The sequence below is a fragment of the Athene noctua genome, chromosome Z, assembly GCF_965140245.1.
Source record: "Athene noctua chromosome Z, bAthNoc1.hap1.1, whole genome shotgun sequence".
Lineage (NCBI taxonomy): Eukaryota > Metazoa > Chordata > Aves > Strigiformes > Strigidae > Athene > Athene noctua.
In genome coordinates, this window is record NC_134077.1 from 59,793,889 (window position 1) to 59,819,448 (window position 25,560).

The 25,560-nt window shown below is 36.9% G+C and overlaps 1 protein-coding gene across 1 annotated transcript; it reads left to right on the forward strand.

Moving 5' to 3' along the window:
- Window positions 1–8,286: 8,286 nt before the first annotated feature.
- On the forward strand, window positions 8,287–25,209 carry ANXA1 (annexin A1). The gene is made up of 13 exons (XM_074931688.1): window positions 8,287–8,403; window positions 11,689–11,765; window positions 13,909–14,002; window positions 14,788–14,882; window positions 16,358–16,471; window positions 17,065–17,155; window positions 18,164–18,243; window positions 19,174–19,230; window positions 20,576–20,669; window positions 21,289–21,384; window positions 22,410–22,468; window positions 23,366–23,488; window positions 24,883–25,209. Exons 2-13 carry the CDS (start codon window positions 11,700–11,702, stop codon window positions 24,940–24,942), a joined length of 1,029 nt encoding a protein of 342 aa, XP_074787789.1. The 5' UTR covers window positions 8,287–8,403; window positions 11,689–11,699; the 3' UTR covers window positions 24,943–25,209.
- The last annotated feature ends 351 nt before the right edge of the window (window positions 25,210–25,560 follow it).

Sequence of the window (25,560 nt, forward strand, 5' to 3'; positions counted from 1 at the left end):
AGATAACTGCAGAAAGTAAATTGGGAGATAAGGATCAGGTTTCTTCTCGCTGTTTCCTGTGGCTAGCAATGTCTGTTTTTCCAGGAGAACAAAATTTACTAGATGAAACTCTAAGCTATAGAAGACTTTATAGATGAAAAAGATACAGGCTGATGTTATATACCTGAAAGCACAACTACTTGCAATATTAGAAAGGTTCCTTTAGAATATTTTACAATTGTCTGCACTTCCTTGTCTCAGCTGAAAGAATGTAAAATATGATACTTGTTACACTTCCAGTAGTGGTGAAACTGGTAAAGATGTAAGAGGGTTTTTATGCAATTTCAGCCCTAAATTCACATAAACAGAGTTATCAAATTCTTCCAGATGGGACTGTTACTACATTAGAGCAATGTTTGCCCTGCTTTGGAGGATTGCTTCATGGAAGTGTATTGCTCTCTCCCTTTGCTAATTAAAGGTAAAAAGCCACATTTATCATTGCCAATACCATTACGCTGAGAATGCTCTCAGCTAATGAGACAGGCAGGTTGTTTTGAACAGTAAGTCAAATATGCTGTTCTCTTCGAATAACTCCAGGCACACAACTTGTCATATATTCCTATATTAATATGAATAACACAGCAGCAGGAACTGGGAGAAGCAAGTACTACTCAGCAATTGCAAAAGCAAATACAGAATAAACCCTTCACAGGCTGGTGTGGTCCAGTTTAGGCAGGCACAACCAGTGGCTCAGGATTTTTCCTTTACTGCTGTTCTGCACCCCACCCTTATGTTAAAAAGGATTAAAAACAAAAGCTTGCCATTAGATTGTGGTCCAAAAGGGAGGCTTTTGGTATCACTAACTCAACAAGTAGTTTCACTGTGTGTTTATAAGAAGCAGCTTCACTGGCAATTTTCTTCCAAATAATCCACAACTAATGAATTTGTATGACTAGTTTCTCTAGTGTTCTATTTTGAATATGTGATATTTTTAATATCTTCACTGAGCTGTGAAGGGTATAACATGATATGGGACCTAGATAAGAGGTTTCTCTGAAAGAGTACTTGCCTTATTTAAAAATAACTTTTATGTGATTTTTCTTTATATGAAACCAAAAATATAAAGGTATGATTTTGTCTCCCCCCCCCCCCCCCTTTTCTACAGAGGGAAAAAGAAAATAATGGAAAAGGAGAAAAAAAAGAGAAAAACAACCATCTGAACAACTGAGGGTATTTGATTTTTTAAAAAATTGCAACCTTATAAAAATAAAACTATTTTTGACAGATTTTGTTTCCAATATTTTTTTACAGGAATAAAATGATATATGACATAGAGTTAGAACTACAGCTACTTCTAAAAAGAGGAAACTGGCAAAGAAAAAAAAGACTTGGCTCCAAGTTATATTTAACTAATGTACTTCATGTTTCTACTTCCATTTTTTAATACACTGCAGCGTTTTTTGCTTTACTTAATATTTTAAGGGGTGTGTAGTAGCCTTAGAACCTGACTGTGCTAGCTATTAAACAAACACAGTAAAACAGATTGGCTGTGCCACAGGATCACTCCTTTTAGTACTTTCATTCTGGATGGTGTTCTTATGAGGCTTATGTTAGGAAGAATCCTTACCTGACAAACGTGCTTTACATTTTTGTTTAAAACACCCTTCAAAAAAATCACTTTAGTAGTTAATTACACTATATGTCTTTTTCTTAAACCAGCATTGTCTTATGTGTTATTATTCCATTCATGCCTCTCGTATTTTGGTATAAATAAAATTTCATGCATAATTATGAGGAAGTAAATTTATAGAGCTGGGAATTTCATGTTCCTCTTTGTATATTCCAAATAACTTTTATTTTCTTGAAAACCTTGTAGCAGCTTCAGGGAAAAATAATTTAGTGTAGTATAGAACTGGGCCACATTTGAAATGTCACATCTGCACCTTTTCCCTTTGAGGAAACTCAGATGCAAATCAAGCTCTGAGTTACATACCTTCAGGCAGTTCTATAATGGGACAAATTATAACAAATACAAACATGCCTTGAAGTTTCTTCTCTGAAATAGAAACAAGCTTTAAACCCTTCAAAATTACTCATGAATAACTATGACTCGCACCATGTCATCCATTGTGCTCTATGTGGTATTTCTTCTCAAGCATCAATGGCACTGAAGCAATCCAGATTTCAGTAAAGGAAACCCACAGAAACAGGAGTTTTCTGGATTTTTAGGTGGAAACACATCAAGAAATGCTGTTCAACAACTGAATACATAAGTCTGTAACAAATCCCTTGGATACAAGTTCTTTTGATGAAAGTCAACAAGCTTATATTTAAATTGAGCAGAAAACACATAAAAGGGAGGAGGCCAGAAAAAGTATATGTTCAGATGGAGTGCTGCAGTTTAGACTGTTCTCTATCTGTACTTTGTTTTTGTGAAAATTTGAGGCAAAAGCACATGAAGAGCTTCATTTTGTTTGAAGTGAAACTATTCTAATGTTCCATAGCAGGAAATCACTTTTTGTAGTCACTGACTAATTATGAATTAGTTCTGTCTGTTCTTCACAGAAATTTCACTCCTAATTTTGGCAGGTAAACAACTCAGTGAAATAGTAACATGCAGTCTATCTTGGAAAACTTTTCCTAACCACAACAATTCTCCATTAATAATAGGAACAGTTGGGGTCAGATATTACAAGAGAAAAAGGAATGTCTGGTTTCCTCAATTTTTTCTGACTCTTCTTATCACACCCTGAATGTAGACTATGACCAAACATAATTTATTCTTATGTCATTCCTGATTCTGTGTGGTAGTGGGAGCCAAGCCAAGGCTACACCACTCTGAACAGGTCTCAGCCTGACTGAAGTGATTCCGAAGCTTCAGAATATGATACTCACTCCTCATTGTAGCTAGAGAGTAAAATATGCTTTATTGTTTTAATCTGGTTGTTTAGTGTCAATAGAATCACTCACTGGTATTCATTTCAACATACAGAAACAACAAAACCAGCAAAGTTTGCTAAGGGGATATTTGGAAATGTTTAATACATTAATTTTCTTTAAAGGAAAAACAGAACCCAGAAATGGCAGTAGATGTAAAGTTACTTTGGAGAATCAAATCCATTTCAGAACACCTAATAAGCTTTAACATCTGACAGGTAAATTTAACCTACACATTGCAACACCACAGGTAGTTCCTCTGCTCATTAATTTTTCCTAGTTAGTGTTGTCTCATTTCTTTGAAGTTACAATGACATAATTTTGCTACAGGGTTCAGTCCCTTTTAAGATACAGAGGACTGCTGATCCTGCTTCTTAGACTCACTGGAAGACACTGCCCAGTTCCACTCCTAGGATCAGTTGTGACATGTCACCAGCTCTCCTGTTCTGTTTTTTTTTCACTTTTCTCCATTAACACCACTGAGCTTTCCACAGTAGTCATATATTGTTCAGTTTTTTAAAGTAAAGCTCTGTCATTTGTGTTTCCTTCTATTGTATGACATCCTCTGATTAGCATTATAGACTGTACAGGACAGTAAAAAGCTTAAGTGTTCCCACTTCTTTGCCTTGTCCTTTTAGCCTTCCCAATGCATGGGTACTGAGTTATATATTCCCCAGTGATTTACTATTTTTGTCACAACTTCATCATCATACAGGTCTGTTTTGCTCTACTGTGATATGGAGGAGTATTTGTGTAACCAGGGTTTCCAAGGATTTTTTTCCTGGAGCCTTCCTAGAAGGTCCAGATTTTCCTTATATAAATACTTTGGCACACAACCATAGCAGAGTCAGGGCTCATGCCTGGAAGGCAGTCTGACAAGTTGAAAAAGCTTGCAGAAGTGTTTCTCAATCTGCACCCCTAAAATGAATTCCCGGTTCCATTAAAATGAGTGACAAAATTTACGCTCATTTAAGCTGAATAGGACTTCTAGTTTCTAAAAATCTTGGCATGACTTCACACACACCTATTCTGTCTGTTCCTAGTACAGCATAGGCTATTTTTATTTCTTTATGTAAGGGGCAGTTCACTAACATTTTGTGCCTTCTGGATAGCTAATCTTTGGTTTACCATGAGATTCAGAAAATCCCTTTACACATCTAGAAATATCTGGAGCTTCAGAAAGGTATTTACTGCAACTAAGTGAAGTGTAGGTATTAGAGCTAATTATACAAGCAGGTGTATGTTTGATTAAAGCATGGAGGTTCTGCTGCCAGAGGATCAATGCCAATTCAGTATTTCATGAGGCACTAACAAAATATTGGCTAACCCATAATGAAAGACAGAGGTGAATGATAAATATTTTGTGCAGTGCAAAACCAAATACAATTAATCCCAGTTAGAAAATTCTTCAAAAATATTTATTAACTATTTTGAATCAGAATCAAGACACAAATGGATATTTTCCTTATTTGCAAGCTTGCAGAGAGGTCCATAGCTGAAACATGATCTGAATGGGAAATAATACATTAATGACTATAAATCCTTCAACAGAGAAGCCATAAGACGTATTACACAGTTTTGATTGTCTTATGAATTCCTTCTTTTTTTTTTTTTTTTTTTTTTTCTTTAAGAATGAAACTAAAAGAGTTGTGTGTCCAGATTTGAAGCTCTGTGCCACCCAGCCCATGGTATAGGATCATGAGGATACCCAAAATCACAAGTTGACTCCAGATGGACCTATCATGCAGATGAGGTGCAAATGAATAGATAGCATAGCTGATTTCACTGACATTGAAATCTAATCTTTTGTAATGTCAAAGGAAGAGACGAAGGTACGCGAAGGCACTGTACAGTATGTGGAGTATGTAGAAAAGATATTTTTCTCAGTAATGTAATTGAGACATGCTGCCTAAAACAGGAATTTGTACAGTAATTGGTAAAGATGTGTTAGTGGAATAAGTACTGACTTTGCTCTGGAATGTCTTGTCCTTCGGTAGGACTGCTCTAACTCATACAGCTGTGACATTACATGCTCTTAGAACTATATAATCCATATCACTGTCTCTATTACTTGAAATCTGAGTACAGCTGGTTACCCTGCAGGTCCTGGCTGTCTAAGGAAATAGAGTAATGTGTTTCTCCTCAGTTTTGTGGCATTTGGATAAAACCTACTGAAGATAAATGAAGCCACAATGTGCAAAGGATTAGAGAGACAGATTCCAGGTGGTTCTTGGTTGCTATCAGCTGGCTCAAAATAGTTGACTGTCCTGGTGAGAAATAAACAAGCAGAGCTCTGTTTTATGATGTATTGTCAGACTTTGTGCACTTAGAAACTCCTGTAGGATAATGCTATTTCATAACAATGCCATTTGTTAGCATTAATTTCCACTTAATATTTATCTCACAGGTAATCTGAAGGTCACTTGTAAAATGGGGTTGTTTAGCTGCGTGTGGGTACAATGGTTCTCTCCCACATACCCCCAAACTTAAGTTTCTTTAAGGTATCCCAGGCAGAACAAACACAGCAGAGAGGGCATCAGCCTTAAAATAGGTGTAAGGGCAGCTGATCTTTCTCCCAAACTCCAGCAAAATTCCTGACTTATTTTGCTGTTTGTCTTGTGTAGAACAGATTTCTTGAGGAAACTCCATCTGCCCACTCGAGCTGTTATCAAACCCTCAAGAGAAATATTTGGCAAGGTCAAATCTGACAGTTTACCGAAACAGGGTATTTTTCTTTTCTATTTCTACTGAACATTTCCATTTCTCTCAGCAGCACCTGTATTCCACACTATGTTGACTGTTGTATCAGAATAGTGTTACTAGCAGTATCTGAGAGATGTCACATTGAGTATAAAAGAAAAATGTTATTTTTCTCTCGTTTATACTAAGACAATAGCTGCGTGCTTTGCCACTTCTGAATAAACAATACCAGGTCAGTAATAAACAATACACAAACTGTTCCAGCTTTATGAAACAAATGATGGAGTTACAGTTAAAAACTTAACAATAAACACTGAAGCTCTCTCCAATTAAATTGCATCTTTTAAATGTAAGCGTTTTGTACAATAAAGCTCTGTAGCTCAGATGAGTGACTCACTCCAGCTTCAGGAAGAGAGAAGACAGTGAGTCATCTCCCTGCCCATTAAGACAGGAAAAGCAAATGCAGGCAGCTCCTGCAATGAGTTGTAGCCCAATGCTGTCATGTCAGATCACTCTGAAAGAGGAAACACAGGTCTGAAAGACAATACAATTAAAAAAAAGGTGAAAAATTACTATGATGAAAATAGGATAATAGTCCAATTATTGAGAAAGCGTATTAGAAAAAAGAGTCAATGTGGAAGAGTGTCTTACTAAACACTTGTAACACACTGATTCATACCCTTATAGGCCTGCAATAAACACTGCTGTACTATTTTCTTCACTGAGAAAACACCAAAAGCTTATAAAGATGGTCTGAGCATGTGTAACACAGCTTTCTAGGTTATTTCAGTATTTAAAAAGACTCAGCTAGGTGCACTAGAGATATGCACAGATTTCCAGATTTTCCGTATAAAAAGAATGTAATTAGCCATGCTTATTAATAGATAAGGGAAACAGCCACTGAAAAAGAGTGTAAACAGAGGTTTTGGCTAACATCTGCCACCAGTGAAATAAGACTGGTAGTGTTGTACTGACACGGAGGTCAGGAGGGCTGGAGCAATCTGAACTTAACACATTATAATTAAATAAACACACCCAAATACAACCTGGCACCTAACCTACAGTATCACTGTCAGCTGGTAAGCCCCTTCAATTATTCAGTTTTCTGAAAATATCTGAAATACCTTTGTCAAATAACATGGGAAATGTGAAGGAAAAAAAGAAAGAACAATGTGCTGGGAAACTGTCTGTCAGGGAGCTGGGGGCTGCCTGGGGGCCAAGACCCTGTGGGGTAGGGTCCCTGTCAGGGTTGACAAGAAAAGGCCTGGCAGCCCCTCCTGCCCCACCACCCCAGTCAGGATCAAGACAGCTGGAAGGAGAAGGGGGAGAGATGGAACAGGTTGGGCCCAGCCCAGCTCCCACAGCCGGTCCCAGGCCAGCTGCAAGGCAGTTGCACTGTGGCTCAGGTGGGGGCTGAGTGCTGGGGCTGTAGCTGAAGGCTGGGGTGGCCTGGCCACTGCCTCCCACATACTAGTGGGGGTCAGGTGGGATGGGGACCCGTTGGCTTACTCCCAGCACCCACAACCAAGCCCTGTTGGGGGGGCTGCATTTAGGGCCCAAACTTTCTACAGAGCTTTTTTTAAGCAGAGAAAGTCATAAGCAATGCTGGATCATGTATACAATGATGTGCTACATTTAGTGTCCACTCTAAGGCTATCCATCAGTCTATTCCCCTTACTTCTCCCTTTATTAATTACTATACTTGGGTTTTAAGGGCAGACTGCATCTCATGTATGTTCCTGAGAGGCAAGTCAGCCATACTTTCCCATTCTGGAGGTACCAGTGTGTTGCAGCAGGTCCAGGTCAGCAGAAATCAGGATGACAGTCAACTGGGAGACCGATCTGCTAGTTGCAAATGCTTGTGGTTCGGGAAGTGGTATTTCTCCACCGGGCATCATGTACCAGGCCAATCTGAGATGTTACTGATAGGTTGCATGGTGCTGCTATGCTGGACATGCTCTGGAAAATGTGCTTGGCTGGTTTAGTGAGGAAGTGCTTGCAGAAGAACTCTTCTAGCAGGCTGGCAAACTTCCTCATCTTGTGCAAACCATTCTCACTTTGAACTTCACAGTTTAACCTGAATGTTTCAACCTCCTTCTAACTATGTCAGTGACAGTTATTGCCTTTTTATTAAGCTTGCCAGTTTCTAGGTGTTTTGGTTTTTTTTAAAAAAAAAAAAATAAAAAAAAAGGTACTGATATTAAGTTTTAGATATGTCTTATTCCTGAACCATTTCTGCCACAGACTCATGTGCAGAAGAAGCAGAGCTAATAGCCATCAGAGCTCAGTGAAGCGTAGAAGCCACATTGACTCTTCTCCACTCTTTTTTCTCTCGAAGTTTGACTGAGCAAAGATGTGTCTTAATATATTCACTTTGAAGTGGTATCAGACATGTCAAAATACAAGGGGAGTAACTCAGGTTTATTTTTTTTTTTTAACATTTTAATCTTATGATCCTGAAAGATTCATGGCAATTTACTACAGTAAGGGATTTGGCCATGGCAGGGGAGGAGAACTACCATGGCATGCTCATTCATTGTCTTTTCCCTTCTGAAATCTGCTCTTGCTTTCTCCAGCACATAGTTTTGCAGTGACTTTTTTGTGTGGTTTTGTGTTTTGGACAGTACCCAGATTTAGCTGCTGCAAAGGCCAGATGGTTGTTGGGGCTGTGGAAACACTGTGGTTGCTAGGTGGGGTCTCTTGTGCAGTGTTATAAAAGCATTGAGAACCCTCTTCTCTCTTACTCCTGACTGTGCCACCCGAAAAGTACTATTTGTGAGGAAGAAGGTAGGTTTTCATAGTTCTTGGCTGCTCTCTGTAGACCGGACAAACTTTAAGAATTGTACATTAAATTTGTCAAGTGACCTGGTGCAATTTTCTGTGAGTTGGAGTTGCTGGCAAGAAAAGATGGGTGTGGGCAGGAGAAATTCTTCCAGTTTTGAAATGTTTCATGTACACAGAAGGGCTTGGACAGTCGTTACTTTTATTTAATGTGTGTAAGGATTTGAAAAAAAAAACCCTTAAAAATTAAAAGTAAGCTTATCTAGAGTTCACTGTTTCCTATGCTTTCTCTTTGCCTTTGTAATAGGCTGCTGTAAAAATCTGCAGTAAAACTGGAGTTCCTGGAAGACTAATGTGCTTTGTATGGAAAGTTAAAAAGAGAAACAGCTGTTGTTACTTCAACAACAGTTTGCTGCTTTGGAACTGTAGAGGGGTCTTTGCTCAAGCAAGTGATGGAAATAAGGCAAAGTAATCTTTTCCAAACATAAAGCAAAACTGCGGATTTGTGACTAAGCACTTAGTCAAAGCCGCATTAAGTAAGGGCTGTATAATCTGGAGTTTGTTCTGCTAAAACTTTCCACTGAATTTTCCAAGGGTGAGAATGTTTCTCTCTCTGATGTTTTCATTCATATTCAGTAGGTTTTCCAGTGTAAAATAAATTATTTTGTTAGATTCACTGCCTGTTTTTCTGATAAGGTGCAAATTTACATCAAGATCCTGGTAAGTAGCACTAGACAGTAACCAGAGATGTTATATCTGATATAGTTCATGATATGGTTAAATAAGCAAGGAGAAATGGTGTGGTTTGACACAGAATGTAGTGTGAAAGTTTAGTTTGTGCCTTTAAATCTTTTCAACAAATATTGAGTATTTTCTCAAAACTTTAAAAACCTTGCATATGTCTGGTTCAAGAGTGCATCTTCTGGGAAGTAGTAGGAGCCAGCCAGAAAGAAATATTGCAGTAATTCTTATGAAGCAACAGTTAGGGCTTTCAGTCTGTGTCTCTGATTTTTCATTCCAGTTGCAATGTTGATCATTCAAATTAGGAATTATAAAATATATAAAAATAATAGTATATTTCAAACTGAGAAATTTTAAGTTTTTTATCATTTCCTTTTACATGGGACATCTACGCATTCCAGACTGGAAAGCGGGACACATGGCCTGGACAATATTTTATTAAACAGAATAAATATCAAATATGTATTTGGTATAGAGTATGCAGAAAGAAGTATTACTCTTTTCTACAGTACCTTCAGTTTGCACTACTCTGCACTGTAGGTGCATATATTTTTCCTCTCTCTGTTCATAGACTTTGACCTGAGCTCAAAAGTAGAGGAAAATATATGGCAGAAAGCCATCAGTTCTTCCAGTCCTTTTCACGCTAAATTAAAATAATATTTTAACTGAATTTATACCTCCTGGATATAGGTATAGTTTATATGAGCTGTTTGCATTTTAGAGTGGCTTGAGTTAAAGCATTGAGAAAGATCTTGACTCTGTCAGGGGGCTGGCTGTCTTCCTAGATTCCAGTCTTCTTTTTTCTTATTAGCCATAGTTTTCTATAAAGCAGGCAGACAATTTTATATGTAAGGTGCTTCCTTAACTTTCTGAGCCAATTTAAGCAGCATAAGATCTTTAGCCCCTCTCAACAGCCATTGACTACTTTGAATTTTATTAAAATGGTATTATTTGTTTACTAGATGGAAATAGATGGATTTATGTGCCAAAGTGTCTTTATTTAAAAAGAAAGAAAAAAAAAAGTTTTAAAGGCACGTGATTCTTTTACTGTATCTGTAATTTAAATTAGAATAGACATAAAGGTTTAGAGATTTAATAAACCAAATTTAGCATAGGCTAGCAGCCTTCCACTCTAGGTAGTCATCCTCAAGAGCAGAAAGCCCTTTAGAGCTGGGTGTGATGTATGGCGTGAGGATAGACAGACGAAATGACCTTAGCAGTTTTCCTTGGAGCTAGCCAGTGCTCCCTGAGAAGTGTTACTGTATCAATGAAAAAGCAATTTTTGTCCACCTCTTCTCAGATCTGATGCTGTGAGAGTGACTGTTGTTTCTTAGTTTCAAATGATTATACACTCTGTGAATCTATTTAGTCAACAGACATATCCGTATGTGTCACTGTCGGTGACTCAGTGCACCTAGTATGGAGACTACAAAATGTCTTCATCCTGCTGCATATAGCCTATATGTGTGCTGTTATAAAATGCAGCAGAAATTTAGATGCTATAGCACTTTATCTGGCCTTACATGTTTCTTCTGTTGATACAAGAAGGGTACAGGAGTCACTATAACAGCTTGATAAAATGCTGCTTGTAATCGCAACATAAGTAATCTGATCCCCAATAAATGACACATGCATAAGTTGGTCCTTAAAATTTACCCAATATTCTGACCATTATTTACACAGATGACAGCTGCTTTAAGTAACATACAGATTCGGAGTCAGTTTCAGTTTTTCTAGCGGAACAGGCAGAGCAAAATTTTGTGCCCTTAGGGCTGAGAGAAGGCCACAAAAGTGAATTTTCTGGGGAAGGGGGAGTGCTTCCCCCTCCTGCCTTGAGGAGGGAAGGGTGAAGCTGATCTGGAGGGCTGGAGAAGGGCCGTGGGAGGTAGTTTTCACTTTGTTGTCAGCTGAACGTGGGAAGTAAGTTTTACAGTTTTGCTATGAGGGAAAGAAGCAGCTAGGCTGTTGCTGCACTGCTTGGTCTTAGGTGTGTGTGACTTTAAATGACTTCTCTTTGCCCTTCCTATGGGACACAAGGACGTAAGTAAGGCAAGTGAATTTGCAGCATAAACAACATCATTTTTGATACTCATGTATATGATCTACATAATATGGTCTGTACCCCAAGACTGCAGATAGCATCTTGTCTCTTCACACTCGATTCAAAGACACTCTGGTTTACCTAGCAACATTATCTTTAGTTTACTGTTTATATGTATGCTTTAAACCCAAGCCTTCTGTAGAGCTTGCTATGGTAGTGTGGTTTTGGTGTTTTGTTTTTTTGCAAATAGTCCAACTAGTTTACGGTTCTATTTCTAATCTAAAACTTCTGCAGGCAGCTAAGGGTATAGATGAGCATGAAGTTTTGGAGCACGGCGTCACCTGCCAGACATAAAAGTTACTTTTTTCCTGTAGCACTGGCCAATTACTGCTTGGGAAACTAATCCCTGCATATCATAGTTGAAGAGAAAGGATTTTGAGAGTGGGAAACCTTGGCTTGCACTTGTGCAAAATGAAAAATAGTTTGTAATTTGATGCATCTCTTCACAGAAACTGTCAACATGGCCATGGTGTCAGAATTTCTGAAACAGGCATGGTTCATGGACAACCAGGAGCAGGAATGCATTGTAAGTATTACCACCTTTTGAGAGCATCATGCTTGTTTTCAAGTACTTTTAGAAGTGATTTAAAGGCATAGGCCACCAAAAGTCTTTTATATAGTCAAAGCGATAAAAAGCAATGGCAAAACTCCAGCAGATTAGAACTGGAACACAATTTTATTGCAGCATATAATTAATCTAATAAACTAGTAAGGCTGCTATCAGATGAAACATTATGCTTATTTGCACATATCAGTCTAGTTATCAATTCCTAGGCAGAGCTAGTTACTGTAATGAAATTGTAATTCCAGTGGCCAATCACTGTTTCACTCAAATCATCCTCTTTAAGGTAGTAATCTGATGCACAGGTGTGTGAATGTGTAGGAACATGTTTAGATGATGTACATGAGAAAAATAGTAGATCTTGGATCGAGGTACAGGAAGCCATGAGTTGGAGCCCAGGAATGTAAAGGAGGAACTGAAGTCACTAGTGTTTGTCCTAGTCTTTGTGTCATAGATACAAAGCTTAGAGTGGAAAGAGTCATGGTGTATAATAAAACATATCAGATGATCAGTACTGATACTGATTAGAAGGGAGGCTTATGGTGAGAAGTCAGGAGTTACTACACTAGGAAGATGTGGACAATCTGTGATAAATAAATTGATTAAGATACTGAAATGACTGTCAGCAAAGGTAAAGCTGTATATTGTGATGTCCCAGGAGGTCCTGAAAGAACTTTCATGTTTCAAAATATTGAACATAGGAGGGAAATTTCAATAAGTAAAGTTTTCTGCTCTAGATCTTTGTGGATTTTCTAATTTTGACTCCACAACATAAACCTTTGGCTTCCCCACCCTATCCCTTTTGCACTCCCAGGGTCCTGAATTATTCTGATTGACATGGTTACAGACAGGTTTTTATTGCTAGCAGATAAGTTTGTAATGGAAACCAGTATACAAAGACTAACCTGTTGTGCCTGGGAAACAGACAGGAACTAGTTCCATTCCTCTGTTGACTTACCACGGAAGTCACAGTGATATTTTCAAAAGCATGCAAGACACTGACTTAAAAATCCCTCTGTTCTCTTACAAGTCCTAGTGATCCATTTGAATGTTCAGTTATCAAACATCATGAAGGGCACAAAAATCAGTACAGAATGCTGTATGTAAAACTTGTATCCATAAGACCTTGCCATTTCTCTTGTGCTATTTAACTTTAGTTGCAAAGGATTTAAAAAAATTCAAATAGTGAGTTGTTGAAATAGAGAGGACACAGGTGATTCTGAAAAAGTTTAGCTACACTAGTGTGTTTGTTTTATTTTTAATAAAAAAAATATCACCATGTACCATACAAGTGGAAATTTTATATATAAATTTAATCCAAGAAACTTAGGGCTTTTTATAGTTTCTGTAAAAGAAGTAGATATTGGTTATTTGATTATAAGCCCTACCAGTAACTTGATTTGTCATGTTGTTGATTTAGGGCAAGCCACATAATCTGTCACATAGTGGAATTCATTGTGCCTTGTTATTGCCATAGCTCTTTAGATGTTGACAAGGGAGTGCCCATCTAGGAGTGGATTCACCAAAGGCAGCCAGTAGATAACACCTGTGAAGAAAGTGTGGTTATGTCTCAAGTTGCAAAGAAGTTGGGTAACAGTTCTCCACTTCCTGGTAGGATTAGGCTTGAACTCTCCATGCAAGAAATGCCTGTAGCCTTAGATATGAGTTAGCTGAGAAGTCACTTAATGTGATGCACAGCCCATTTGCATAAGATGAGCAAAGAAATTAGTAGCACTTTACTGTCAGTACCTGTAGGATTGAATTATGGTTTTAGGGCCTTTAAAATTTGAACATAATTGCCTAATATGACAGTTAAGAAGTGTTTTCCTGTGGAATCCAACTTACTCTGAGAAGATCTTCAGGTACCTAAACCAATATATGAAGTACTTTCTGTTTAATATAAGAAGTGTAAAAAGAACAGATCCCATGCATATCCATTACTGATTCTGTTTAGTTCTCTGTAGTTACAATACTGTACCGTGTATGTTCCTTGATAGTCCTATAATAGGCAATCCCAAATGCATGGTTTATTTAAGCATCTAAAACTGTTTCTTTGCAAAAATATTCTTTGGAATGAGCAATTTATTATTTTTCTTCCCCCCTGCAGAAAAGTTCTAAAGGTGGCCCCGGAGTACAGTCATACCCTAACTTCGATCCATCAGCTGATGTTGTTGCTTTGGACAAAGCTATTACTGTAAAGGGTAGGAGGAGTAAATATTTAATCTGATACTTTGGGACTCTTCCTTAGGAAATGTTGAGAATAGCACTGAATAAAATATCAGTGTGAGAGTCAATGGCAAGCAGGAGAGATTACTCTGCTTTTAAGAGATTGGCAATACATTAAATTATGCCACTTGGTAAAGAATCTTTGATATCTTGATGTTGTGTTACGATTTCAGACCTTAATACTACATTACAGTTCTTGAATATGTTGAAGAAAGGGTTGTAAAAATTTTTCTAGAGAACAAAAATATATTATAACATACCATACTAATACTTTTTTATTTGATTTCCATGAAATCCCAGCAAAAGGCAGTGAATATGCTGATAATGTAATGTGTGCTTCTCTTGCGCTTCTCTCCTTTAATGAAGTTGACGTTTGGCATTTTGACTGTACTTTGAAACCTTTTTCCATTTGATTTACTGAGATTAAATGAGTATGACATCTAACTTTTTTTTTTTTTTTTACTTATTCTGTAGTGTAAGTTCTGTGCTCATAAGACTTTAATACTTCCTGTATGAAACTGTAAAGTATAGGTTTCTATATTCTATGAGAATCTATTTATTTGTTTTTTTTCACTACATCACTAATTGTAAGGCAGTAGAAGATTACAACATTTCCTTTGGTTAAACTTCAGTGTGTCAAGAAATCAAAATATGGCATAAAGTAAATTATATAAAAAAAATAATTATTTGGCTAAATGATGCACTAAACACTGCTGTATTTCCAAATATAGTAGACATTTTGTTATTTGGTGACTCATAGGTGTGGATGAAGCCACCATCATTGACATCCTGACTAAAAGAACAAATGCTCAACGTCAGCAGATCAAGGCTGCCTATCAGCAGGCTAAAGGAAAGGTAAAGTATATTTAAGTCAAGCTGGAATGGGGTGGCCACTATTTTGAAATAAGAAAAATCTTGAAGTTCTGACATTCCAGGTGTTTGAATGTGCTAGAGATCCTTTAAATCACTAAATCACTGGGAATGCAGAGATGTCATTACCACCTGGGAGAGAGTCTGCTGAAAGGGTGGGATGGAGAAGGGGACGTTGAGGCATTTCCAAATATTTAAGCCCAGATAGAATACTAAATAGGATAGGAAAGCTGTAGACATAACACTGTTGCACAAGTATACCAACACTGGTATAGGTATGGGTATACGGGGTGCAATGTTCTACCTCTTGAGTGGTAGAACTGCTAGTCCCTGGAACTGAGAAGCTTGGAAATTTCTGCATGTTTCTGGAAAAAACAAACTTTTTCAAGTTGAACCTGTAACTCAAAATTACAATTACACAGTTGGCATACCAGAATTACTGAGCATTTGGCATTTGATCATTGGAAAATTAGTTATTTGAATGTACCTTTTAAAGGCCAACTTAGAAAATAAGGCTATTATCTCATTTTAGCCTAGATTACCTGTTTTTGTTCAGGAAACCTTACCTGTGGTTTTCACTGCCGTCTTCCCCCTCAGAGGAAACTACAGCCTTGCAATTATATTTTTTCAAGACCTAAATTAGTAATTTCAAAGACATGGGGAGACTAATGCTGTTAAATTATTAGATACCCTGGTTTCTGGCACACCGTGAAAAGCAGAACAGAAATAACTGTGGACATAGTGCTTGCTTCTGAAATAATCTCATTGGTTTAGGTATCCTGACAAAGCAAGCTGACCTTCTCACTCTTACAGCCACAACCTGGACACATAGAATTTGCAACGAAAACTCTGTGGACATAGTGTAACATCACCCTACACAAAAATTCAAGTCCTGAAGTTAAGATTTGGGCTACATTCTATTTTGACCTAAATTTAAGTTAAAGCAAACAAACAAACAAACAAACAAGCAAACCCTGATTTATTCTGCCTTCTGGAAATGCTCGGTGCTCTATTTTGTTACATTAAAAGTTACAGCCCTGTTCTCCACCATGTCCACAGAGTTTTCACTGCAAATTCTGTATCCTCTATGTAATATATGGATGAATTAAAGTTATCAGATAAGAAACTCAGTCATAATCATAACAGTAATATAGTATTACCTCTGTTAAAAAACAAAAAAGCCTATTTTGAGTCTTCTTCTGATACTGTAAAAATGGGTGAATTTGGCTGAACTGCAATGAGTGAAAGCACTCCTGAATACTTACTCAAAAGCCCTAATGCTTTGATTAACATAAAGATGTCAAATTAAAAATTTCAAGTACAGCTTCATAATTCTTTTTAGTAGCTAAAGGAATGATGTAGACTAAGACTGATGAGAGACCAGGATAATTTTTGGACTGTAGCTGAACAGCAGCTTTTTACCATTTACTGGATTAGTGTATTTCTTATTCCTTTCACAGAGTCTGCAAGAAGCCTTGAAAAAAGTTCTGAAAAGCCACCTGGAAGATGTTGTTGTGGCTCTGCTTAAAACTCCAGCTCAGTTTGATGCTGAAGAATTAAGAGCCTCTATGAAAGTAAGGCAAAAACTTCTGAGAAAAATTTTCCTAGAGGGCATAAATAATTATCAGGGCCTGTATATGACATTGGATTTGGATTTCAAAGCTTGTGCATTATCTTCATTTGAACCCATTTTGTATAATAAATCTGTACTGATAACCTAGGTTCTAAGAACAAGACCCAGAAATCTCTGCTGAATTTCAGGGTTAGAGGAAATTCTATTATTCACTCTTTCTGCCTTCTGAAAACTGGTCGCTGCTGTAGTGGTAGAAACCCATAGTGTTTACATGTATGTTTATATAAGAGAAAACAAAAAGGGAAGAGGGTATTTTTCTTCATAAATTTTACATGCCTATGTTTTATGTGCATTTCTTGGCCCTTTTAGCACTTCTTTTGGATATCAGTGATATAAAAAGTGATAAAAAATTAATTCAAAAAAAGCAGAAACAGCAATACTGTATGGAAGCACAATGCTTTTCATTTTTCTTTCTTGTTCTTCATGGGGTCTTCGAAGTCAAGTCCAATAAGATTTTAATCTTATTTCTCTTCTTCTAAATTTTAAATTTGCTGTATCAAATTACATTTCTAAAAGTTCAATCACTTTTATCAGGGGCTTGGAACTGATGAAGATACCTTAATCGAGATTCTGGCCTCAAGAAACAACAGAGAGATCAGAGAAGCCAGCAGATACTACAAAGAAGGTAATTCAGAGCAAGAAATATTAATCATATATTAGCCTCACTTCTCAGTGTGAGAAGCTAACATTGTAGGAGGCAAGTGAAGCTTCACATAAGATTGAAAGAGTTGCAGGGGAGGGAGGTCATACTTTTTCTTATCTACATAGATCCCCAGTACAGAGGAAAAGGCACATCACGACCACCAGAACTGTAGATGTCTCATGGAACTGGCCATGCATTTAGATGCTTTCTAGAATGCAGGCAAAACCCAGCTGCTTTTCTTCTCTAGTAACTAAGCCATGGGTGACTTCTTAAGATCTCACTAGGTTTGGGAAAAAAGTTTATTGACTTAGCAACACAGAAGATATTAGTAGTAGGAGCAACCAGTGAACTAAAGGGGAAAAATCTTCGAAGAAATAACTAAAACATAATGGAGCAATCTTATATATGTTGCGTTTACTGCGGTCTATCAGTGTTGTCTAATTAAATAATTTTTTCTTAGATTATTTACAAACATTTCCGATATATTTCCATTCAAATAGTCTCAGTTAGCCCAAATTAATAGTTTCATTTTTTTGGAAGAGTTCTGTGATTGAGTTCAGTGCTGATAAGAACAATCAGAAATGAGAGTGAAAGACAAATGGCTCAAAAACTGTTTCAAGATTTTTTTTGTACTTCACAAGCAAGAGCTCAAGACAATGCTACCCACAAGACCCTGAAGAAGGACTTTTTCAGCAGATTTTGGGTTTAGCCTCCAATTTCACAGCACATCTCAGGGACTAGAGGACATGTAACAAACACACCTCTTCTCTTGAAGCTAAATGAGAGAAAACACATGTAACAAACACACCTCTTCTCTTGAAGCTAAATGAGAGAAAAGAAAACAGCATTTCTAGTGGGCATATTTAAGTGGGAAATTAAGAAAAGGCTGAAAAAATCATAGAATGGCTTGAGTTGGAAGGGATGTTTAAAGATCATCTAGTCAATATAGTTGATAACTTTAAATATGAATCCTTATTCTTTTGATTTTAGTGCTGAAGAGAGATCTGACTCAAGACATTATCTCTGACACATCTGGAGACTTTCAGAAGGCTTTGCTGGCTCTAGCCAAGGTATACTGTGCCTAAGCATTTTGAATGACATTATCCATTATAAAAAATTCATGTTGTCAAGACTATTTTTAGAGGAAGACATACAATAAAGAAGGATTTAGGTGGTATCTATTTCCTTGCATGTTTTTTACTTATCTATTTTAGACCATATGAAATTGTTCTTAAACAAGCTATAATGAGATTTTGTCTCAAATCCATTTTAAAAGATGTTTATTATTTTTTATCAATTGTGCTTTAAGACTTTTTCTTATGTTAACTGTCTGTAAACATATGAAAAAACAACAGACAATGTCATGTCAATGGATTAGAAATGGAAAGATAAAACAAGTTTACAATTATAGAAATGTTTTGCTTGGTGTTAAGCTATGTTTGTAGTAGTTTGATAATGGGACAGGGAGCTAGCAAGTGGACAAAATATTTTGTGAATTTATCTTAAAAAGCAGACGAGTTTTAACACTGGAGCTGCCCAATGAAAAGACCCTTTAAAAATGCATAAATATTTGATTCCATGATTGCTGAGTACATGTATATAAAGCTTGTACATGCCCACAGGATTATTTTTGGATACGTCCATGTTAATGGGTTTGATTTTCAGTTTTTGGTTTCAAATCAGCTTGAAAGGAGTCTATGGAATAGTCATCAGGGAGAAAATCACAGCTTCTAAGCCTGTAACTTCACTCTAAAACTAATGCTTCCTGTGGATTTTAACTCAGGATTTCAGAAATAAATTGCGATGACCTTAAAAGTGTGAGCTCTGACTGATTACAAATACAACAGCTTTATTCACAGAATGATTGACACAATTGTATCTATCGGCAATTACATATGAAGTTATGTATGAGTATGGAAAGGCAGAACTCTAAAATGCTGAGTTTCGGTGAACTGAAAAATTTTGAGTGCCAGTGACTTTTTAAAAATTTATTTATGTAGGCTGACCGAAGTGAGGATTCTCATGTGAATGATGAGCTTGCTGACAATGATGCCAGGGTAAGATCATACTTAGTACTCTGCAGAGCTTCATCTGATTTACCTGAGATTACCGACTCTGGCTGTGAATGTTTTACCTGAATCTTGTGCATTGCAGACCTAACAGAGATTTGTATGTTATGTAGCAATCTTTTCTGAGGTGATACTATTTTAAAATATTCATGTAAACTTTGTTATCTGAAGGAAATTAAATCTTCACCCTCATATCTAGCTTCAGAAACATTTCTGCAAGACCTCTTCTAGTTCATGTAAAGCGTGCAGACCATATGAAGTAGATGTGAACATTTACAGAAATTAGACAAAATCTTCCTTCTGTTTATAACGCAGTTCTTGAATTGAAGAACAAGGATGTACTTGTGTATGTGCAGAACTGGGTACATACCTTGACCCGTGTGAACTCTGCAGTATGATAGCTACAGCTATTGCTTTCAAGATTGTTGGGTAAACCTCACAGTCATTTTCTGAATAATTCTAAAATAAACAACTGATCTTCCTCTTAATTCTTCCATCATTAGTGTGATTATTTTTGTTAAAATATTGGTAAACCTTAGCAGTCTTTCCTGAGTTTTCACCCATAAAGTCTTACGTCACTGTTGCTATTTAAATGTTGATTGGCTTGAAATTGATTTTTAAAAAATCCAACCAAGAAAAGGCCATTGAGCAATACTGCTTTTATTCTTGCTACATAATGAGTTTAGTTTTGTTGTCAGCCCTAGATATGGAAGGTCAGTAAATTAATACTCTTAGTTCAAAAGTTCAATACTATTTCTCTTGGTGCAGAGAGAGTGTTGTTAAATCTTTGCTGCTGTGTGGAGGTCTTTAATTACTACTTCTAGAGAGGTTTAAGGAGGTGAGGAAAATGAAGGAGACTGATTTGGTTCTTAGTTTCCATTAGTCACTCCTGGTAAGAAAAGGAGTACTTGGTGTGTAGGTTTCTCCTTCACATTTATCCATTTGATATCAAAGATAATTCTGTTTGTCTGCAGAAAGCGTACCAGTCATAAACTCCAATGCAGACTGTAAACATTTCATGATATATGAAAAATATCTTAATTCAAATGTGTAATATACCCAGAAGGACTAGATAGTGATTGTAAAATGTCTGAAAACATGTTTTCTAGCTACCTAGTGTTCTTTAGGTATTGTTATGACATAAATGAAGTATGAAGTATTACTTGATAGAGTTACTCTGAGGTTGTGTAGAGTTTTGTTATGGATTGTGTCAAGGGCTAGAGTTCATTACTGTCAAACAATGACCTACCTTTGCCTTGCAGCCTCAGAAGTACAGTATTTCTGTTTGAGTTTTATTATACTGATATTAACTTTATTACTTTCTTTATGACAGGCCTTGTATGAAGCAGGAGAGAAAAGGAAAGGAACAGATATTAATGTGTTTGTTACAGTTCTTACTGCAAGAAGCTATCCACATCTCCGAAGGGGTACGTTGGATGAAACTTTGTCGTTTGCTGAAATGGTATTTTGAAAATGGCCTGCTCACGAACTCAGAGAACATGTAGATTATCAAGATGTGACTCTGACTGCTATAAAAGTCTCTAATTGGACACATGCTTGCTGACTAATGATGCAGTTGCAGCTTGGCTACTATTTCCATATGAGTGATGAGCAGTATCAAATAGGTTGTTAACAAAACTATTACCATGAAGTGTCATGTGGCTAGTGGTCACAAGGCCAAGGGAACAGTGTGACAGGGGTTCTCAATGCTCCCCAACATGGTCTTGCTCTTCAGCCAGTTTTCCCTGGGTAGAGAGGTATCACTTAATGTCACAGGTTCCAGTGGAGTCACTGGACCACCTCTATCCCAGCTAATGGGACATGAACCCTACTGTCCTAATAAAGTCCCATTTCTGATGCTGATTGCACCAGTCCATGCAGTAACACTGCTCTTGACACTGTGCTGGCTGAAGAAAATGAAAAAGATGGCGTACAGTTAATCATCTGTGTGCACTGCAGCAGCAGTGAAGGAAGAATAAGTGAGAGGCAGTGCAGGAAGAATACTATATTTTCATCACTATTCACTGAGTTTTCTTCCCTGTTTAGTCTTTCAGAAGTACACCAAATACAGCAAGCATGACATGAACAAGGTACTGGATTTGGAGCTGAAAGGTGATATTGAGAACTGCCTGACAGCCCTTGGTAAGTTGTTGTAGTTACTATATGTATGTACTGATGGTATGAAAACCTACCTTCTACTTCTGTCATACTTGCTCGGATAGGAAACCATTCTGGGCTTCCCTTGCTACATTGAGAAACTTGCTAAAGGTTTGGAAAACATATTCCAACATAGTGATTTAATTATTTGAAGTCAGTTAAAGTTGATAAATAACTAAAGTTAAAGAATGATTAAATACCTCTCTTGATATGTAGAGAGGTCTTTTAAGAAGACTTTTACAGGAAGTCAATGTGCCAAAAAGAGATGTCAGAACAGGCATAATTTATTTCAAAAATCCAATAGTTTTAAACCTGTCTTCAAAAAAACCCAAACTAAACCCACTCTTCTCTAAATTTTGTTTTTCAAAGACATTTATAATATATGATTATTTAAAATATAACAAATTTCCTTCTGCAGGTTTGTTCTTATAAGGTTTGTGGTAAAGTGTATAAGGCTCTTAACATTACTGTTCCTCATGAACAACAAGGTGAGTCAGTAACTCACTTAAATCACTCTTAGTGGACCAGGGATGGAATCAGGAGCCAGACACCCATTTGATTCTCAGCTTCTGTATCACAGTCAAGTGTATTTTGGATTAAAAAATGAGTCCCGTTAGATCCCTATTAATATTAGAAGTGGAGGTCAAGTAGTATAACTTGCTTTACAAAACATCAGATCATAACCTTCGTCTCCTCTGTATGTGAAATGCTTTCACATTTTTTTTCTTGGGAACTGCAACATCTTTCTTAATTTTGTGGCAGTAAACTAGGGAGTACAGTCTTGTCTTTACAGTAACTATTGTCTCCTGACTGAACTGCTTTCTGAATAGATAAGAGGAAAGAAACTGCTATATCTCCCATATTTTGAAGACAGGTAACAAAGAAGATACATAAGATCTGCTGGTAGGAACACTGAGACTGCTTTTAAAGTGTTTTCTTTCCAGACTTTTGCCTTTTGTTACTTGTTACATGTATAGCAGATGTGACCTTATCTCATTGTTTCATTACAGTAAAGTGTGCCACAAGCAAGCCAGCTTTCTTTGCTGAAAAACTCCACTTGGCGATGAAGGTAACCTAAAGAAAGAACTTCTCTTTGTAAACATGAGATGCTCTGTAAGCTGAAAAAGAGCAAGCTAGCTAGAGTTCTCTAAGATGTTTGTGTGATAAAAAAGCACTGAAGAAGGAAATTCAGTATATTTCTCTCCTTCCTTTGAAACCTCTAAGTGCCTTTCCATAGGGGGAGCTGCCTGTTTGCTATAGTGTGTTCAGGAAAGCATCTGTCCATCCACACATATATCTCTTACTGTACACAATGACAAAAAGCTAACTGGAGCTTTTCTTATTTATGAGACCACAGAAATATTAGTGAAAATAAAATAAAAAAGCAATAACAGATCTGGACAAGAACTTCGTAGAAGCTTAATCTTTGACAAGCTATCCATGAGCCTTCTGTTAAATTTGATACCTGAGTTGAGTGAGGCAGCTGGAAAACCTGAAACTGTCTAGTATGCAGGTCTTTTCATAACTCCCGTGACTTGGAAAATGGAGTGAAACATTATGTAAACACAGTTCACTGCACCATTAAAAAAATAATAAAAAAAGGCAGTGAAGTCTAAGTTGTCTCTGATGTCTAGCAAGGACAGTGAGGGATATGCCTCTTTTTAGGAAACAGCTAAAAGGAATGGTGTGAAAAAAAAACAGCAGAGGTGGAGGTAGCTTATCAGAAGTGAACTGTGGTCATAGGGAACAGAAAGGGAGAGTCCATGAAAGGACTGCCTCTTAAGAGATGCTAAAGGATGTCGGCTCTGTTTATCCACAAAGAAGTCTGATGGTATAACACACAGAACTTTGATTTAAGATGTTTCAATGACATAAGTAGCATTCTATTTTTCTTTTTCTTCTCTTTCCTCTTTCCTCTTTCCTCTTTCCTCTTTCCTCTTTCCTCTTTCTCTTTTTTTCTTGACAGGGACTTGGGACACGGCACAAAGAGCTCATCAGAATCATGGTTTCACGCCATGAAGTGGATATGAATGAGATTAAAGGCTATTACAAGAGGCTGTATGGCATTTCTCTCCGCCAAGCCATTATGGTAGGTTTTCTCTCAGGTGATGTATGAAATGCAAAACAAGTGATTTTGGAATTCCAGTAAGGGTTTGTTAACTCTTCTGCTCCTCAGATACCCATTCATTCTGAGTAACTCATTGTAGCTGAGTAACTCATGTTCACAATGATCCACCTGCTGGTAAAACTAATTAATTTTCTGGGGCAATGTTTTTGTCACGAAAACAATAGCAATTTGTTAGTAGTGGTACGTGTCTCAGGATATCATCTTACAGTAGAAGCCAAGAACTGAATGGAGACTGCAGTATCCCCAAGTTCCTGTACTTGGGCAGAAATAAGGTACATTGGCAGAAGAGTGGAGATGGTTACACTGACAGCTCTGTGGGAGATATTTGATGCAACTGGCTATTGTTTTTTAATGTTTGAGGTAGTCCTGAAAATACCTTGTTAACTTGACATTTATTTGGCCTGCTTTCCAGGTAAATTAAGTAAATAAGTTAAACTAAAAAAAAAAAAAAAAATCTTCTTAAAGGGGACAGACCACCAGATGCATTTTCCAGAAAATTCAAACCAGTGAGGGACTTGAAGAAAGCTAAACTTGCGAAGCAGCTTTGTGGAGCTAGTAGACAACACTAAAACCAAAATTGCTCGATTGGATAGAAACATACTTCCTACATGTATCAAAATGACCTTTTGATTTTTATTTGTGTCTGATACTTTTTCAGTTAGGTGCCAAAGTTCACTTTTATTCTTCCCTCATGAGTGTGTGATATCTGTAACTTGGTATATAATTACATCACCTCACCATGTTCCAAAGTGATGATTGCATCCAAATGGCTTGAGGTGTAACTTGGCTATAATAAACAATTCATATATCTCTGCAGTTGTTTCAAATCTAGAAAACATAGTGTGTAATAATTACACTGCATACTTAATGCATATTTTCCATTTTTTCCAAGCTGAATAAGCAATCCTATGGTGAATAAATAACACTGTACTATTAGACTGTGTTTGAGACAATCCTAGATACAATGTGTATGGTGTGTCAGTATTAATGGACACAGGTCAAGGAGGCATTTTCATGTTATCTAGAGAAGAAAAGCTTATGTTCCTGGGTGGGTAGAAATCTTCTGTGCTTCTCTTCTTTAATTATTCCATGAGATTTCCCAGGACTTTTTATTGGCCTGTCTACCTCTGCTCCACTCTGGAAATTCATGTGTTTATTTCTAGGTCACATGAATAACTTCAGTGAGGGTACTCAGGTCAAGCTCACTCTGTAGCTAACACATATGTGTTACCAAATGATTAATTTATTTAGGTGAAGTACTGATGTTTGGTACATGTATATTGAATGGTACTGAAATTTATTTCATTTGAGACCATTATCCTAACAGTTGTGGGGTTTTGTGCTTAAATTGACAGGATGAACTCAAAGGGGATTATGAAAACATCCTGGTGGCTTTATGTGGAAGTGATAACTAAGTTTCATGTTCCTGCAATGAACTCAAGCCCTCTTGCTGAAGGTCTTTATATTGCCTCAGCTGTCTATATAAAATACAGGCTTTACACAGTGAGGTTTCTCTGGGATGGTACTTAGTCCACATATGTTATGTCCAAAACCGATAGCCTGGAATGACATCAATATCTCCTGTTGCTATTATTTATCCAAAGAATGCCCACAAATTTCTACTTGCTTGATTAATTCTGAAAAAGATAAAGTTTTCATCTATGCTAAACAAATAAACTTTTAAAAAGAAAATTAATCCATGTGGAACTTTGTGTGTTTTTTGTTGCTTTTCTGCATTTAATTTCAAGTTTTCTGCATACAGTGCATGAGAGAAAAATCAGTAAATAACTTAAATAATCAAAAAGTAATGTAGCAATATCAGACAGTATAGCTGAGCCTGTACGTCTACGTTTCACTTCAGCTGGTAAGCCAGCTATAAGAAAAGTAACTAAAGATAAATTGTTTTTTTAAAAAAACATTCATTTAAATTCCAGACTAAAAAAACCTGTTATGTTTTGTACATGGGGGGGGGGGGGGGGGGGGGAAAGAGTCCATGTAGGACTTTTATCTTTTTCCTGATGTGTTAATTTTTT